Genomic DNA, 20,087 nt, shown 5'->3' on the forward strand with positions numbered 1-20,087 from the left:
TGTACAGAAATGCCACAGTCTGTTTATCCACTCACCTAGTGATGGACACTTGGATTGCTTCTAGTTTTTGGCCATTGTAAATAAAGCTGAAGTTTTTAGCTTTTATGAATAAAGCTGCTATAAACATTGAGTGTATTTAAAATTATTTTATTTTATTTTATTTTTTAAAATTTTTTTTCAACATTTATTTATTTTTGGGACAGAGAGAGACAGAGCATGAACGGGGGAGGGGCAGAGAGAGAGGGAGACACAGAATCAGAAACAGGCTCCAGACTCTGAGCCATCAGCCCAGAGCCTGACGCGGGGCTCCAACTTCCGGACCGTGAGATCGTGACCTGGCTGAAGTTGGATGCTTAACCGACTGCGCCACCCAGGCGCCCCAAAATTATTTTATTTTTTTAACCACTTAGTCATAATCGTGGCTGTCAACTCTTATCATACAGCATTATTTTTATGCACCTTTCCCAGCAACTTGGTAATTAGGGAAGACTATGAAAATAGCTAATTTTATAACTCATTTTCTACATTTTAGCCATTTTACTCATTTGAGGTATTGACTATAGGAAAGGAAAGCTCTCATTTTGAATGTTGAAATTCCAACAGTCTGGCCAGCATTATCTTACCTTTTATAATATCTCTAAATAAAAATATTAAATGTAACTGAATTAAAGCCTCTGGTCCTTAAGTAACCAAAGAACTTTGCAAATACTTTATACACTGTAATGATATTGTGATGGATATTTTTCTAAAGAGAATAAATGTTTTTTAATGACCATGTTTTAGTTCTATAAGCAAATGTGGCAGTTGAAGTCTGTCTCAGTTATCACATTTTCTATAAACAAGGAAATCTAGAAAGAACCCTATAATGCAATATTTAAAAGAAAATTGAGACACATAATCTAATTCATGAGTTTTATTATTGAGAAAGTTTTTACTGTTCACATTTTTATACTTAAAAAAAATCTCATTACTTTAGATTTTACTTTTAAGAGGAATGTTTTATATGCAATAAAAGTTCAATCTCTTGAATAAAATTCCAAGTCTTTTTTTTAGAAGGGAAGAAAAAAGGAAGAGTAAAATAAAATATGCAAAATTTAAAATTTGTTGCCCCTTTTCACTTTTTTGCTCTTGATGGTATGTGTTTATGTGTGTGAATATGTGTCTAAACATACGTACACTGTGACACATGCATATATGAAAATTACCATTGTAAAGCACAAGATACGAGCAACTTATTATTTATAAATGCATTAAATTTATAGTCTATTGAGAATGGAATGTTAATTTTGGGGTAATTTCTTTTAAAGTAAAGTGGCCTTGGGGCGCCCGGGTGGCTTGGTCGGTTAAGCGTCCGACTTCTGGTTAGGTCATGATCTCGCAGTCTGTGAGTTCGAGCCCCGCGTCGGCTCTGTGCTGACAGCTCAGAGCCTGGAGCCTGTTTCGGATTCTGTGTCTCCCTCTCTCTCTGCCCCTCCCCTGTTCATGCTCTGTCTCTCTCTGTCTCAAAAATAAATACACGTTAAAAAAAAAAAAATTAAAAAAAAAAAGTGGCCTTAGTGTTATTCACCTTTATGTTAAATATATAACTTTGATACAAATATATGCACAGCTCTGTCTGTTGATGTATTTTATTAAAAGGCTAATCTTGTCATACATTTTTAATTATGTACTAAGAATTTTTACTATAGATTGAGATAGAAGACAATATAATTCCTTTACTAGTAAAATTCTATATTTTCAAATATTAAATACTTTTAAGTATATATCTTGTGTTGAGTTATTGACTTAGGAATATTTGTGATATCTTTGAAATTCTTTCATTGCTTTTTATTGTACTTTAAAGCTAATTTGATTGAATGTCTTTTGATCTTCTTTCTGTAATTATTAATTTTTCTTCTTATTAAGAATGAATTTTGTGTAATACCAGAATGGATATCATTTTGGTTATTTTGCTTTTGCATGTTTATCTTTTTTATAAATAAAAGCTTTATTTCTCAGGCCAAAATATGAGTTAACACTGATTTTAGGCTATGTAAAATGCTAATATCAATTTTTTCTTTCAGATCTCTATAAAAATGGACTCCAAAGAGCTAACTTTGTACCATTCATTGCTGTTCTAAAGGTAAGGAAAATCACTTACTTGTGTTCACTGATTAATATCATATTGATTGATAATTAAGGGCTTTTATAGGATTGCCTATGGTCTTTCATTCAAGCAGAATTCATTTTGATATTAGATAGTTATAGTCAAAGACACTAAAGGAGAAAAGAATGTTTTTTATATAGTATTCATCAATGTGTACACAGGAGAAATTATAAAATATAGTCTAAATTATTGTCTAACTGAAACATTTGATAGTTTGCATTTATAAATTCTAATTTGAGGTTTGCTCATAAATATTATAGTGCAGTATTTAACCTTATACATTGATTTCTGAAAAAAATGTTTAATGTTCTCTATTTCTTTCAGGTTAATGGTCTTTAACGTGTTTTCTCAGCTATTAAAGTTGCTATTCTAGAGTAGCATTATTACAAAAATATTCTAATATATTTAAATGTGATTGCCATCAAGTTATGAAATTATGTCAAGTTGAGGCACCTAAATAGTTTAAATATTTGTGTGTATCATCACTGCATGGAGTTTGAAATAGTCTTCATTACAAGATGATTAAGAATAAAATAGCCTCTTTTTTCACTGTTAATTTAAATAAATTTTTATACAATTATTTGATAATTCTATATTTTACCAATACTTATTGAGAACCTACTATGTGCAAAGTGCTACTTTGGGCATGATGGGTAATGCAATCATGAAATAGGCTCTTCTTGCTTACAAGTCATTTATAATCTAGTTGGGCATATGGGACATACACAAATATCTATAACACAAAGCAAAATGAAGTACCAAAAACAGTACCAAAAATAAGCATATGTGCCAAAATATAACTCCCATAATTCTTAGGTACATAATTTTTCCCAGTCTATAGCAATATAACTGAAGAAGGGATGAGGTTGTATTATTTTTAAAAACCTAAAACCTCAAAAATTCTTATCAAGAAGGAGAAGTAAAACTATTTTTTTCTACAAGTATTCTAAAGATACAGTCAGATAGTCTTTTTCAAATTGTTGCTACCAAACTTTATTCCCTGTGCTATACTTGGGAGAATTAAAACATCTTTTTCCTTGAGCAATTTTAAGTTCCCAGAGGTTTTTAATTTCTCTGAGATATTTATAGATGTAAGGAAAAGTACTCCTTGAAGATTTATGCTGTTAGTATTTTTTTCCCCTTTATATTCATGTTTTGCATTTGGGGGGAAGGTAAATGTACAGTGTTTTCTTCATGCTGGGAATCCAAAGTAATTTGGTACATGTAGATACCAAAATATAAACAGGGAAGCTAAGAAAAATGGGTACTAAAAATAGTATCTTCATGTAGCATAAAATATACAAAATGTAAAGAGAGAAGGCTCACAGAATGAAACAAGTTAAAGGTTCTCAGGGAACTTTGTATGTATACTTTTTATTTTTTAACCACAAACCTTATTTTTCGGCCAGTAATTTGTCATACTTTAATATATAATAGCATTATTAATAAACAACTAAATTGGCCAGATTGGGTTTAATTTTTTCCCTTTTTAACCCTCTCTCTCTCTCTCTCTCCATATATATATATATACACATATATATATATGTATATATATATATGTATTATATATATAGTATATATATATACTATATGTATTGTGCATATATATATATATATTTGTAGAGAGGAATGAAAATATATATATATATGTATATATATATATATATGTATATATATATACACACATACATATTTGTAGAGAGGAAGAAACCCAAACTTCCCAAATTATCCAAATTTGAAATTGAACAAGAACTGAAATAAATAATGTACAATTTGAAATTGAACACAAACTAAAATTCCTAGGAAACTGAATATCTTATTGGATAAGAAAGTATTTAAAATGTCCCGTTTATTCAAAAGACTTTTCACATGTAACAAAACATCAGCCAGGTAAATATATGCTGTGGCTGGTTTCCCTGGAGCTTTTTTGGTAGGCATATGAGGTTTCCTTCGTAAGGAAAGTTTGTTTCATATTTATTTAAATGACATTTCGCCTATTCACATATGCTAGTGTTACTCTTGCATTTTGACCCAGCTGAGAGAACTGTATAGCAGAAGTCAATCTTAAAACTAATAGAGAATCTTGGTTTAATAAAAAGAGACTATAAACCAGATATAAATTTATTTGGGGAAAAAGTACAGTGTATATTCACTTTTTCTTTTATGTCCTCTCCTATAAACCAAGTGATAACAAATTGGTAATTCACTACAAGAACTTGTGATTTGTTGCTTGGAGTATTGCAAAAAAACAGAGCCTATATAAGTTCTTAGTAAACAATAATATTTTTATAAGATAGTAGGAATGATGAGGAGGACTAATATGCTGTTAAAAAACAAAATGTGGTATATTCATACAATGAATTATTGTTTTGCTATAAAAAAGGAATGCAAATTTTGACATTTGCTACATTACAGATGAACCCTGAGAACAAAGGACAAATATTATATGATTCCACTTATATGATGTGCCTAGAAACGGCATATTCAGAGAAACAAAAGTAAAATAGAGGTTACAGGGGCTGAGAGGAGTGGGGAATGGGTAATTATTATTTCATGGGTAGAGTCTCTCTTTGGGATGATGAAAAGGTTCTGGAAATAGACATTAGTAATGGTTGTATAACATCATGAATGTACTTCATGCCATTGAATTGCACACTTAAAATGGTTAAAATGATAATGTTTTTGTTATGTATATTTTACCACAATTTATTTAAAAAAAGAAAAGATAAAGCCATAGTACTGGAAAGAATATAGAAAATGTTTAGGTATATCTCCTCTAGGAAGCCCCCCTGGAGAACTCCTTCAAGCAAAGCAAGGCAAAACCAAAACAAAGCAAAACCTAACCCTTACGTATAATTTCCACTGCCATTTAAGTGGGGAGGCTCCAGTTTTGCTCTTACTTGCATTTTCTTTGAATTTATCTTGCTCTTCATTTTCTAATTTACTGAGATTAATTTTTTTTAAATCTATTTTCAACCTTCTTTCCTAACTGCATTTAAGGCTATTTATTTTCCCGTAAATAGCTGCATTCCTTAAGTTTTTATATTTAGTATTTTCACTATTAAGTTCAGAGTATTTTCTAATTTTTATTGTGATTTCTTTTTTAACGCATGTGTTAGCTAGAAGTATGTTTTTTAATTTCCAAACAAGCATATGAAATTTCCTGTTGTTATTATTTTCTCAACAAATGCTTAATTGCGTTGTGGTGGGAAGATATGCTCCATGCAACTTAAATCCTTTAAAATTTGTTGAAATTTCCTTTATGGCCTAATATATGGCCAATTTTTATAAAAATATTCTTTGTATTCTCGAAAATAATGAGTACTCAACTACAGTTGTATGTGATAGTATATATAACACAGTACACCCATTAGATTGGAGTTGTTAATTGTGTTCAAATTTTTATTATTTTTTCCCATCAATTATTATGAAGCTTATGGAAAACATCTCTCACTATGATTATGAATTTATTTATTTCTCTGGTAATTCTGTCATTGACCTTAACATATTTCGAGGCTGTAAGTTGCATGCAGATTTAGAATGATTAAATATTGCTTGTGAATAGAACTTTTATAATGAATTTTTTTACTAAGTAGTGATGCAAGCTTCTTTGTTGTTACAAGCATAGTCATAATTGTGGAAGCATTTTTGTCATATCTGCTTTAAATTGCACACGCATAGGGTAATTTTATCAGATAATTTTAACATTTTTGTCATCTTTTTTTTTTAATTTTTTTTAACGTTTATTTATTTTTGAAACAGAGAGAGACACAGCATGAACGGGGGAGGGGCAGAGAGAGAGGGAAACACAGAATCGGAAGCAGGATCCAGGCTCTGAGCCATCAGCCCAGAGCCCGACACGGGGCTCGAACTCGCGGACCGCGAGATCGTGACCTGAGCTGAAGTTGGACGCTTAACCGACTGAGCCACCCAGGCGCCCCCTCTGTCATCTTGATGTTTTTTTACAGTGTAAGATCTTCCTAGTTTTTGGTGTGAATGAATTTATCTAGTGATTGTCTTTTTATAGTGTGAGATCTTCCTGGTTTTTGGTATGAATGAATTTCATTTGAAATTTGGACATTTTCATAATCTGTCATGAGACTTTGGATCTTATTTAAAAAAATTTTTTTATTGTGGTAAAGTATATATAACATAAAATTTACCATTTGAACCATTTTTAAGTGTACAATCAGTGCCGTTAAGTACATTCACATTGTTGGGCAACCATCATCACCACCTAGCTCTAGAACTTCGTCTTCCCAAACTGAAATTCTGTACTCATTAAATAATAACTCCCCGTTCTCCTCTTCTCCCAACTCCTGGTAACCATCATTCTACTTACTATCTCCATGAATTTGCCATTTTTAGGTACCTTATATAAATGGAGTCATATGATATTTGTTCTTTTGTGTCTGGGTTTTTTCACTTACATAATGTCTTCAAGGTTCATCTATGCTGTAGTATGTGTCAGATTCCATTCCTTTTTAAGGAATAAGATTCCATTATACATATATACCACTGTTTGTTCATCTGTTCATCTATTGATGGACATTGGGTTGATTCTACCTTTTGGCTGTTGTGAATAATGCTGCTGTGAACACTTGTGTACTAATATTTGTCTGAGTCCTTTTAATTCTTCTGTGTGTAATCATTGTAGTTTTGATTCATGTTTCTCAAGTGATCAGTGATGAGTAGCATATTTTCGTGTGCTTATTGGCAATTTGTTTGTCATCTTTAAACTTGAGTTTTAGATGGCTTTTTGGGCACTATTCTAACAGAAGGATAGGCACTGTCTAATTATTGCTAGATATAGGGGGCAGTCCAGGTTCTTTATCAGCATCTATAGAGCAGGTACTCCTTGTTTCTGCTGGTGGAGAGGTTCCACTGACATCATCGGGGTAGGGAAGGTGGAGTGCTCATTATTGACTGGCAGGGATGAATGTTTCTTTTTTTTAATTTTTTTTTCAACGTTTATTTATTTTTGGGACAGAGAGAGACAGAGCATGAACGGGGGAGGGGCAGAGAGAGAGGGAGACACAGAATCGGAAGCAGGCTCCAGGCTCTGAGCCATCAGCCCAGAGCCTGACGCGGGGCTCGAACTCCTGGACCGCGAGATCGTGACCTGGCTGAAGTCGGACGTTTAACCGACTGTGCCACCCAGGCGCCCCTGAATGTTTCTTTTTTTAAAAAATATTTATTTATTTAAGTAATCTCTACCCCCAACATGGAGCTCGAACTCACAACTCTGAGATCAAGAGTTGCACGCTCCACTGACTGAGCCAGCCAGGTGCCCCAGGGTTGAAAGTTTCAGTTCCCCACTTAGCCTTCTCTGATGTCAGTGACAGGAGTGTTGGGATGCCTCATTAACAGCCTTGTGAGAATGTACTTCTAGACTCCTCTCAGCCTTTGCTGGAAAGGGTGCAGGTGGCATCAGTTTTTTCCACTGCGGTGTTTGCCACAGTACAAGTTATTGTTGAAAAGTTTCTTCTTTGCTATGCTGCCATTTTCCTGGGTCCTCCCTTGTCCATGTCCATTGGCATTCTGGGATGCTGGCTTCTTCAGTTCCAAGTCTGGAATACATGAATTGAACAGAAAAGCAGAGAACTCACCATTCTGTTGTTTCTCAGGTCTTGCGATCCCTACCTCTTTTTTGTTCTACTTTTTAGTATGTACCTATGTTTATTTTATATATGATCTCTAGGATTTTAAATTGTACATGTCAGGAGGGACAGAGAAAGGATATCTACTCCATCTTCCCAGAAGTAGAAGTCATTTTATTAAATGTCCTTGTCTGCTAATTCCTTCATTTCTGTCATTTTGGTTTTGTTTTTGTGTTCTGATTTTAACCTCCCCGCCACCCCCCCCCCCCCCCCGTTGTGAGTCCTCCTTTCCTGATTCTTGGCAAACTTAACAGTTTGTGATTGGATGATGAACATTGTGGTGATTATATTGAGTGTTACTTCCTTTAAGGCTGTTGAATTTTATTTTGGCAAGTGGTTAAGTTGCTTGCAGATCAGCTTTATCCTTCTGAGGCTTTTTAATTAATGTTTATTTATTTTGAGAGAGAGAGAGCACGCAAGTGGGAAAGGGGCAGAGAAGGAGAAAGAGAGAATCCAAGCAGGCTCCGCACTGCCAGCACAGAGCCTAATGCAGGGCTTGATCCCACAAACCTGTGAGATCATGAGCTGAGCTGAAATCAAGAGTGGGACACTTAACCAACTGAGCCACCCTGGCTGCCCCTTGAGGCTTGTTTCTAAGCTTTGATAGTATGTCTCAAGTAGCCTTTACTCTAAGACTATTTTACCCTTTCTTCTAAATGTGACCCTTCTAGAGTCTCTACTGAATCCCCTTAGTGTCACCAACTTCTCTCTACTCTGTCTGTTCAGAATGCTTGTATCTCCCAGCTTTCTGTGGATTGTTCTTTCCCCAGTCTTGTGAAGTTTCACCTTATGCACGTGCAATTTAATATTCAGCCAAAGATTACAGACATTCTCTATGCAGGTATTCTAGAGCTCTGTGTCTGCATAGCTTCCTCTTTTACTGAACGCTGCCATGCAAATCCCAACTGCCTCAACTTCCTAGAGCTCTGATCACTTTCTCCTCAACTGATTTAGACTGCTGTGCTGCAGTCTAGAAATTGCCTCTGACAGAAAGCCATGGGAAGTGTAATGCTTGCTTAACTGGTTTATTTCCCACATCTCAGGGATTGTGTCTTTTGCTACTCATTGTATTATGTCTGGTAGTAGAAGTTTTAAATGTTTTGTCCAGTGTTTTAGTGCTTAATGGCAGGAAGGCAAAATTGACTTCTAAATACTCTGCTTTGGCCAAAAGGAGAAGTCTCTTAGTTTTTTTTTTATTGAACTATAATTAAAATTTACCATTATATTAGCTTCAGATGAAGCTAATCAACATATTGATTCAACAATTCTGTCTATATATTACTCACTGTTCACCACAGTAAGTGTAGTCACCATCTGTCACCAAACATTATTGACTATGTTCCTTATGCCGTACTTCTCATCTTTGTAACTTACTTATTTTATAACTAGAAATTGTACCTCTTTTTAAAAAATTTTTATTTATTTTATTATCTTTTCAAATTTAAATACGTTAGTTAACATATAATGTAATGATGAAATTCAGGAATAGAATTGACTGATTCATCACTTACATATAACATGCAGTGTTCATTCCAACAAGTGCCCTCCTTAATGCCCCTCAGCCGTTTAGCCCATCCCTCTGCCAAACACCCCACCAGCAACCCTCAGTTTGTTCTCTGTATTTAAGAGTCTCTTATGGTTTTTTTCTCTCCCTATTTTTCTTATTTTTACTTCCCTTCCCCTATGGTCATCTGTTTTGTTTCTTAAATTCCACATGAAAGAAATGATATTTGTCTTTCTCTGACTGACTTATTTTGCTTAGCATAATACTCTAGTTCCATCCACATTGTTGCAAATGGTAAGATTTCGTTCTTTTTGATCACCAAGTAATATTCCGTTGTATGTATGTGTGTATGTATGTGTATATGTATGTATGTATATATGTGTATATATACATATATGTATATATGTATGTATACATACATATATGTATGTATACATATATACGTATATATATGTATATATACATATATATATGTGTATATATATATATATATATATATATATATATATACATATATATATGCACACACACACATACCACATCTTTATCCATTCCTCGGTCAATTGACGTTTGGGCTTTTACCATACTTTGGCTGTTGTTGATAGTCGTGCTATGAACATTGGGGTGCTTGTGCCCTTTTGAATCAGCACTCCTGTATCCTTTGGATAAATACCTAGTAGTGCAATTTCTGGGTTATAGGGTAGTTCTATTTTTAATTTTTTGAGGAACTTCCAAATTATTTTCCAGAGGGGCTGCACCAGTTTGCATTCCCACCAGGTGCAAAAGGGTTCCTCTTTTCTGCATCCTCGCCAATGTCTACTGTTGCCTGAGTTGTTAATTTTAGCCATTCTGACAGGTGTGAGGTGGTATTTCATTGTGGTTTTGATTTCTCTTTCCCTGATGATGAGTGATGTTGAGCATTTTTTCATGTGTCAGCCATCTGGATGTCTTCTTTGGAGAAGTGTCTGTTCATGTCTTTTGCCCATTTCTTCACTGGATTGTTTTTTGGATGTTGAGTTTGATAAGTTCTTTATAGATTTTGGATACTAACTCTTTATCTGATGTCTTTTGTAAATATCTTCTCCCATTCCGTTGTTTGCCTTTTAGTTTTGCTGATTTTTTCCTTTGCCATGCAGAAGCCTTTTATCTTGATGAGGTCCAGTAGTTCATTTTTGCTTTTGTTTTCCTTGCCTCTGGATACATGTCAAATAAGTTGCTGTGGCTGTGGTCAAAGAGGTTGTTGCCTGTTTTCTCTTCTAGGATTTTGACAGTTTCCTATCTTACATTTAGGCCTTTTATCCATTTTGAGTTTATTTTTGTGTATGGTGTAAGAAAGTGGTCCAGGTTCATTCTTCTGCACATGGCTGTCCAGTTTTCCCAATACTGTTTGCTGAAGAGACTGTCTTTTTTCTACTGGATATTCTTTCCTGCTTTGCCAGAGATTAGTTGTCTATATGTTTATGGGTCCATTTCTGGGTTTTCTGTTCTGTTCCATTGATCTATGTGTCTGTTTTTGTGCCAGTACTATACTGTCTTGATGATTACAGCTTTGTAATACAGCTTAAAGCCCGGAATTGTGATGCTTCCAGCTTTGGTTTTCTTTTCAACATTACTTTGGCTATTTGGGGTCTTTTCTGATTCCATTTCGGAAATTTGTACCTCTTAATCCTCTTTATCTATTTCACCTGCCAAGAACCATCAGTTTGTTCTCTGTATTTAGGAGTCTGTTTAATTTTTGTTTCTTTATTCATTTGTCTTTTAGATTACATGTATAAGTGAAATTATATGGTATTTGTCTTTCTCTGACTTATTTCACTTAGCATAATGAAGGTCCATCCATATTGTTGCAAATGGTGAGATTTCATTCTTTTTTGTCTGGCTGAGTAACATTCCATTGTGTACATCTACCACCTCTTCTTTATCCATTCATCTATTGAAGGACATTTGAGTTGCTTCCATATCTTGGCTATTGTAAACAATGCTGCAGTGAACACAGGGCTGCATATCTTTTTGAATGAATATTTTTGTTTTCTTTCGGTAAATACCCAGTAGTGGGATTACTGAATAGTAGTATGCTATTTCTATTTTTAATTTTTTGAGGAAACTCCATACTGTTTTCCATAGTGGCTACACCAATTTACATTCCTGTCAGGAAGATTCCTTTTTCTCCACATCCTTGCCAATATTTTTCCTTCTTTCCTTCCTTCCTTCCTTCCTTCCTTCCTTCCTTCCTTTCTCTCTCTCCCTCTCTTTCTTTTCTTTTGTAGGCTCCATGCTCAACATGTGGCTTAAACTCCTGACCACGTGTTCTACCAACTGAGCAAGCTGGCCAGGCATCCGAGTTATTTCTTGTGTTTTTGATTCTAGCCATTCTGACAAGATGTAAGGTGATGTCACATTGTGGTTTTGAATTACATTTTTCTGATGATGAGTGATATTGAGCAGTCTGTTGCCTGTCTGTATGTCTTCTTTGGAAAAATGTCTTTTCAGGTCCTCTCTCCATCTTTTAATCAGATTACATGGGGCTTTTTGGTTTTGAGTCATATAAATTCTTTATATATTTTGGATATTAACCTCTTATCAGAGAAGTCATTTGAAAATTATCTTTTCCCATTCAGTAGGTTGCCTTTTCACTTTTTAATGGTTTCCATCATCTTAGCTTTTAATTGAAAAGAAGAAGACAGGATATTTTGTAATTTAGGAGCTCAGAGCCATATTTTTTTTTTTACAGATACTTTAAAAATATAAATAGGATAACTTTTTTAAAAACCTTTTTTATTTACTTATTTTGAGAGAAACACAGATATTGTGAAAGGGGGAGGGGCAGAGAGCAAGGGAGAGAGAATCCCAAGCAGGCTCTGCACTGCCAGTGTGTAGAGCCCGACATGGGGCTTGAACTCATGGAAATGTGAAATCGTGACCTGAGCTGAAACCAAGAGTTGGATACAGAACTGACCAAGTCACCCAGGTGCCTCAGGATAACTATTTTTAAGAAGCAGTGATGGGAACATCTTTCCCATCTTTAAAGGAATCATTAAGTAAATGATGGTACAGTCACATGAGGGAATATTATAGTATACTTACTTGGAATGATATTTTAAAAAAGATTTTAATGTATAATAATGTTCACAGATAATTTGAGTGAAAAAGTATGATGCACGAGTATATCCAGTACTCTTAACTGTGAAAGTAATGTACATGTACATGAATAGAAAACTACTAGAAATAAACACCTCAAAATATAGCTAGAACTTATTTCTGAAGAGTTAGATTATAGATGATTTACATTTTCTCTGTTAGACTTTTCTAAGATTTCTTTTTTTAAAAAATGTTTATTTATTTTGAGAGAGAAAGATAGAGAGCGAGCAGGGGAGGGGCAGAGAGAGAGGGAGACAGAGAATCCCAAGCAGGCTCTGCTCTGTCATTGCGGAGCCTGATGTGGGGCTTGAACCCACAAACCATGAGATCATGACCTGAGCTGAAATCAAGAGTTGAACACTTAACTGACTGAGCCACCCAGGCATCCCTTACTTTTCTAAGAATTCTAACATTAGACTTTTCTGGAATGATCTTGTATTATTTTTTGTTTATTTTTCTTTTTCATATTCTTAAAATTTATTTTGAGATAGAGATAGAGAGAGTGTGAGTGGGGGAGGGGCAGAGAGGTAGGGAGAGAGAGAATCCTAAGCAGACTCTGCACTGTTAGCACAGACCTTGATGCAGGGCTTGAATTTATGAACAGTGAGATCATGAGCTGAGCCGAATTCAGATACTTAACCAACTGAACCCCCCAGGTGCCCCTTGTATTATTTTTTATAATAAAACCCATTCTTTTAGCAGGTAAATTTTTGTCTACCCTTCTTAGGAAGTCAGCAGATCTGGGTAGGACTATTCACATTCAGGGTTAAGGAATTAGCAAAAAGCAAAATGGAATGAACATAGGTCCTATGTACAGAGGCTATTATTAAAAGAGTGAAATGGTGGGCATAGGAAGGAAGCAGCAGGAGCAAACAGGAGAGGTAGACACGCACTAATAAGTAAAAGCACATGAAGAGTATACTTCAGAAGAACTACCTAAGGAAACGGGAGACTTTTGTAGATAAAACTATACACACACACACACACACACACACACACACACACACACACATATATATATATATATATATATATATATAGAGAGAGAGAGAGAGAGAGAGAGAGAGGGGTAGGGGCAGAGAGAGAGGGAGACAGAATCTGAAGCTGGCTCCAGGCTCTGAGCTAGCTGTTAGCACAGAGCCCGATTCAGGGCTCGAACTCACAAACCGCGAGATCATGACCTGAGCCGAAGTCAGACACTTAAACTGACTGAGGCACCCAGGCGCCCCATAACTTTACTATATTTTAAAAGAAATTATAAAGAAGTTATGGGTACCAGTGAAATAAGAGGACAGGTAAAGTAGCTGCAAGATTAGATGGAAAGTGAGGTGGCAGAGCTAAGAAAATAGAGTGAGGGTAGACACATTAAAAAAGTGAAAAGCATCTTAGGAAAAACAAGTTAAAGGATTGAAACTGCTAAAAATAAAATTAGTGATAAATAGACTCAACTTATGGAAAAGTCACACAAAGTGTAGCTAGAATAGTCAGATGAAACAATTACAGTGAAAATGCTAGACATGGAAAGCAGACAACAGATCAATCATTCACATAATTCATATTTCTGAAAGAGAAAAATAAAGATAAAATAGAGGGGTAATATATTTTTCTGATGCATAACTGAATTTCAAGGATAAAGAAAGAGTCATACAGTTAAATAGAAGAAAAGTTGGGGAGCTGGGTGACTCAGTGGTTTGGGCATCTGACTCTTGATTTTGGCTCATTTTATGATCTGGTAGTCATGAGATTGAGCCCTGCAACAGGCCTGCTTGGAATTCTCTCTCCCTCTCCCTCTCCCTCTCCCTCTCCCTCTCCCTCTCCCTCTCCCTCTCCCTCTCTCCCTTTCTCTCTCCTTCTCTCTCCCTCTCTCCATCCCTCTGTCCCTCTTCCCTGCTCTCTCTCTCTCAAAATAAATAAATGAACATTAAAAAAAAAAGATGTGCCTTCTTGTTAGCCAAGGTGTCACGAAAATTTAAGCCTGCAGATACATATTTTTGGATATGTGGTATTGTAGGATTTATAGAACTCATGAAACTTCTTGAACAAACTACTTTAAGTCAGAATTAATAACTTTTAAATGGAGATATTAGAGTAATAAAACATTGGTGGTGGTCATTGAATCTGGTTAAATATTGTCTTTTTTATGGTCCGTAAGTCAGTAAAATTTTCTTTGTGTCAGGTGGGAACTTCTGTAATTGAGTTAACTATAGAATGCCAAAGAATATAGAAAAGGGGCCCCAAACCACACCAGCAGTTTGAGTGGAGTAGATGGTACATGTCAGGAGTATTTCCAAAGAACAAGTGATACTTAAATTGAAACTTAGAAATCAAATAAAAATTACCAGGCAAAGTGGGAAAGGGCATTCATCATGGAGGAAAAAACCACATGGAAAAGAAACACAAGCGTGAGAATTACAGATTAAAAATTTTGTGATTAGTAATTCTTTGAGATTTTTATAACATAACAACTATTACATTCTTCTGTTTGCTTGAAAGTTGGAAATTAATTAATTAATTTTTGAGGGCGGGGAGGAATAGATGGAAAGAGAATCTTAAGCAGGCTTCACACCTAGTGCAGAGCCCGACGTGGGGCTCCATCTCATGACCCTGGGATCATGACCTGAGCCAAAATCAATGTGAGTTGGCCGCTTAACCGACCTGAGCCACCCAAGCACCCACTTGCAAATATATTTAAAAGTCAGATCCCCACCCCCACCCCCATAAAAGAATATGTATTGCATGTAGGGTAGTTCCTTGTTACCCACAGTTTGACTTGCTACAGTTTCAATTTTTTTTTTTAATTAAAAAAAAATTTTTTTTTCAACGTTTATTTATTTTTGGGACAGAGAAAGACAGAGCATGAAGGGGGGAGGGGCAGAGAAAGAGGGAGACACAGAATCGGAAACAGGCTCCAGGCTCTGAGCCATCAGCCCAGAGCCTGACGCGGGGCTCGAACTCACGGACCGCGAGATCGTGACCTGGCTGAAGTCGGACGCTTAACCGACTGCGCCAGCCAGGCGCCCCAACTACAGTTTCAATTACCTGAGGATCCCCCTTGGTCTGGAAGCAGATGATCCTCCTTCTGACCTGTTGTCAGAGGTCAATAGTAACCTAACACCACGTCACATTGCCTTTGTCACTCACTTACTTCATCGTATCATGTAGGCATTTTATCATCTCACTTCACAAGAAGGATGAATATAGTACAATAAGATATTTTGAGAGAGAGACCATAACCACATAATGTTCATTACAGTGTATTGTTGTAAATCTCTTAATATGTCTAATTTATAATTTAAACTTTATCTTAGGTATGTATGTGTGTGTGTGTGTGTGTGTGTGTGTGTGTGTGTGTATGTGTGTATAAAACATAGGATATATAGGGTACTATATATATATATAGGGTACTATCTGTAGTTTTAGGCATCTTGGACTGTATCCATCACAGATAAGGGGGTGGGGGGAGACTACTGTAAATTTAAAAAAATTTAGTATGTAACATTCCCTTATGTATATTAAAGATGGTTAATACTATGATTATTGTGCATGCTTCAAACTTGAAACTCCTTGCTTACTATATAACACAATGTCCTGATTTTGCTGATTTAGTCTTAAAGAATCTTTGTTGTGATTTTAATAAAACAGAAGTAATTCTTCTAAGTATATAAACATATAATTGTGAAAGCATATGTTGGTATCTACATAGCACTATTCTGTAAAATTAAGTATCTGACTTAGTTCCACACTGCAGTATTTTAGACTGTGATAAGCTATACCAGGGATTGTTAAACTATAGCCAGTGGCCAAATCCACTCTGCCACCTGTTTTTGTAAATAAGATTTTATTGAAAAACTTCATGCTTATTCATTTATGTATTGTCTGTGACTGTTTTCACAGTACAGTGGCAGAGTTAAGTAGCTGTGGCACTTACGGCCTTCAAATTAAAATATTTACTATCTGCTTTTAACAGAAAGTTTTCTTATCCCTGATTTATACAACATGCAAAGGAAAGAGAGATAAGCGTTTAAAATAACATATGTTATAGCACTTTTTTTCTGTGAAGAGTGACTTTTTTATGTGGTAGAAATCCTGTGTCAGCATAGATTCATTTTTAAATCTTGCAGAAAGTGTCATTTTAAGAATTTGCTGTATAAATGGTTGATAGAAGGGAGGAAGCTTCTGGTGAACCAAAAGACAAGACAGTGGCTCAGTATCAATTTCAAATAATTTGATAAGTTGAGAAATACCAGTTTGGTTAGGATCAACTTTCTTAGAAATATCTTCAATTTTTACATTTAAGACAATAATATCTTAAATGCGCATTCATTGTATAATATACATTGGACATAATTTTGTGTTGTAAACATTATTTAAATCATTGTGGTTGAGGGGTGCCTGGGCAGTTCAGTTGGTTAAGTGTCCGACTCTTGATTTTGGCTCAGATCATGATCTCACTGTTCGTGGAATTGAGCCCCACAAAGGGCTCTGTGCTGACAGTGCAGATCCTGCTTGGGGTTCTTGTTCTCTCTGTCTCTCTCTCTCTCTCTCTCTCTTTCTCTCTCTCTATTTCTCTCTCTCTCCCTCTCTCTCTCTCCCCTCCCCCCATCCAGCTTGTATGTGTGTAGTGTGTGTGAGCTTTCTCTTATTCTCTCTCTCTCAAAAAAAAAATTAAAAAATATATATATACATAATTTAAAAAATGAAATCTTTGTGGTTGAAAGGAAAGGACCAATTGATATTTTGAGAAGAGTAGTTTCTTAGGTTAATTTCAGCTAGACACTATTATTGGCTTTCTTGATACATGGATTGCCTGGCAAGCATTGTTACTTTTCTCATCTGATCAAATTCCAGCCATCTATGGTATTTTGGACAGCTGTTTTATATTTGGGTAAAAATCTGTCTCTTTACTCCATCACTTAAACTTAGATACATCATTGTGTCTGATGCATTCCATAATGAGCCCTTAAAGAGATAAATGCTATTCATACTTTTTAGAGTTAAAAAATAATTTTCCATGTGATTTTATTAACTTTCTTTTATAATTTTCTTTCTTTCTTTTTCTTTTTTAAAGATTTTATTTTTAAGTAATCTTTCCACTGAACAGGGAGTTCGAACTAACAACCCCAAGATCAGGAGTCGTGTGCTCTACTGACAGAGCCAGCCAGGCATCCCTTTTTATGATTTCCTTAATCATTTTAACAATGTGGACAGATCTAAAATAATCTCCCCATGGGAAATGTTCCTGTGTAGTATTGTATGTAGTGTTTTGCTATATGGTGATAGATTCTGTTGTCAGTAATGTGGCATTTTAACTTTCATTCACACTAATGTTTTAGCAAACTATCTTCTTTGTTAAGTTTTTAAATTTCTATTTACAATTAAATGATTAGAAAAGAAATGAGTTAGGTGTTTAATAGATTATGAAAATCACACCTGTAAGCTGGTCAGAAATAACCAACAAGGCATTCTGCAGTATAATTTTCTCTTTGATGAATATTAGATTACTAAATTATCAAAAAATAAGATACTAGCATTAACTTATAAATATGAATTTTCCTTTTCCTGATAAAGAGTTGTCCATTGGGAAAGCATCATAATCTGATTTGGTTTAACATTTGTTGGGTTTAACTATGCAACAAATAAAAATACTTTATAATCTAAAGTAGTAATGGTTTTATTATTATGATTTTTATAATATTTTTTAATGTTCAGGCAATAACTTTATTTCTTCTACTTGGTTGTTAATGTTTCTCAGTTGTTACGCATCCTTTATCTAAAACTGCCCACTCCGGGGTGCCTGGGTGGCTCAGTCGGTTAAGCGTCCGACTTCAGCTCAGGTCACGATCTCACGGTCGGGTCCGTGAGTTCGAGCCCCGCGTCGGGCTCTGTGCTGACAGCTCAGAGCCTGGAGCCTGTTTCAGATTCTGTGTCTCCCTCTCTCTGCCCCTCCCCCGTTCATGCTCTGTCTCTCTCTGTCTCAAAAATAAATAAACGTTAAAAAAAAAAATTAAAAAAAAAAAATAATAAAACTGCCCACTCCCCTCAAAATGCTGAGTATTAGCTTTTGTTTTTGTTTCCTGAGGACTTTTTTTTCCTAAGAAATCTTACGTCAGTAGTGAACTCTGAGAATATTCCGGTATTGTGTGATTTCTAGTTACAAACTTAAAAAAAAATTGTTTATAACCCTCAGGTAAAACACTTTAATGCTCAGACTGCCCAGCTACCTGCATTGGGATTTATAGATTTGTTAAGTGTATATTTGCCATTTCTTCCTGCCATAATTTTCATTTCATTGGTGAAATTGATTTGTCAGTTTGTTCATTATAACTTTCAATACTAGAGATTTCAGAGGGCTAAGTAGTCAGAATCAGCTCTTGAGGTCAGTGTCAACTCCACTGACTGACCTCCACTATGTTGTCACCTGGGTCAGTGTAGCAAGGATTAACTCTTTGTTAGTGTGATAATGTCTTTACTTAGGAGTTAGGTTTTTATCCCTTAAAGATTGAAAGAAACAAAATGTGGAAAAGTAATAGACTGAAGTCCAGAATTGAAAAGAGTTATGACTTTCCCCCATAAACCACTAAAGTGTTCATTGGAACTTTAGTATTTAATGTTTTAAGATACAAAAATGAGTTATTGACTTACAAAACATTCCTATAATTTGCCAAATTTTAGGCTAAAGAAATTAATGAAATCTATTTTCATATACCTATTTCCTATATGTTTGAGAAAATATATTTAAGCAAATTGGCTGTAGTAACAGGCATTAAACTTTGTGGCAGTATTTTTGTGCTGTGTCCTTGAAATAAATAAATATCTAGACTAAAAGTTATTGTAATGTGGATTTAAAATGTAATTCTTGTTCATCTTGATAGCAGAATGTACACCTTATATTAGTCATGGCCTACCTATGGAAAAGTGATTTTGGGTGTATGCCTTTTAAAATAATATTTTCTGTAATTGTCTTACATAAAATGAAAACATAGATTTCCCATGAAATATATAAATGATACATTTATATTTATGTAATCAGAAATAAAATATATAGATGATATATTTATCAAACTGGACTACAGCAGGCTATTGCTTATGTGTAAAATATAGACTGTTAGGTCTTGAATTCTCTTCTCTTAGAATAATAAATAGTTATTTTTGGCTAAATTACAAGAAATCAATTCTCTAATGGTAAAAATGGTTGAAAGGAAGTGTGTCTTAAATATGAATTAGTTGTTTGACTCATGAGATAAATTAGTTTAATTACACGTGGCAATTTTCTTGGCTAGTGATGTAATGTGAAATAAAATTCTCCCTTTCCCCTCCCTGAAAACTCAAACCAATTAATAGAACTTTTAAGCTCTTTGTCATAGGCCACCGTGGAGGTCTGCAGAGAAGAACTTTAATCCAATAAACATTTCATTTAGATCATGAAAAGAAAGCATGAGGAGACGCTCCCATAAGAGAGGGTGTTACTATGATTCCAGCCATGAAGAGATGTGAGGAATTTGCCAAATTAACCAAGAGGTCCTCATATTTAACGCATAAATGTGTCAAAACTAACAGAATAATTATTTAATTTGCTTGAACTTTATATTGAGAAAACTCTAAAAAGCCACAACTGTTTGCTTCAAAGCCTTCACTGTTG

General features: G+C 34.9%; 1 protein-coding gene across 3 annotated transcripts in view; it reads left to right on the plus strand.

Moving 5' to 3' along the window:
• Nucleotides 1-20,087, plus strand: part of AFG1L (AFG1 like ATPase) — a 221,512-nt gene that overhangs the window by 109,850 nt on the left and 91,575 nt on the right. For all 3 annotated transcript variants that reach the window (XR_007152444.1, XR_007152445.1, XM_047860287.1), the window contains one exon: nucleotides 2,064-2,122. Coding sequence is in view for 1 of the 3 variants with exons in the window: in XM_047860287.1 (XP_047716243.1) it covers nucleotides 2,064-2,122 (59 nt within the window). In the remaining 2 variants the exon portion in view is untranslated. The remainder of the gene's footprint in view (nucleotides 1-2,063; nucleotides 2,123-20,087) is intronic.

Source organism: Prionailurus viverrinus, chromosome B2 (assembly GCF_022837055.1).
Source record: "Prionailurus viverrinus isolate Anna chromosome B2, UM_Priviv_1.0, whole genome shotgun sequence".
Classification (NCBI taxonomy): domain Eukaryota; kingdom Metazoa; phylum Chordata; class Mammalia; order Carnivora; family Felidae; genus Prionailurus; species Prionailurus viverrinus.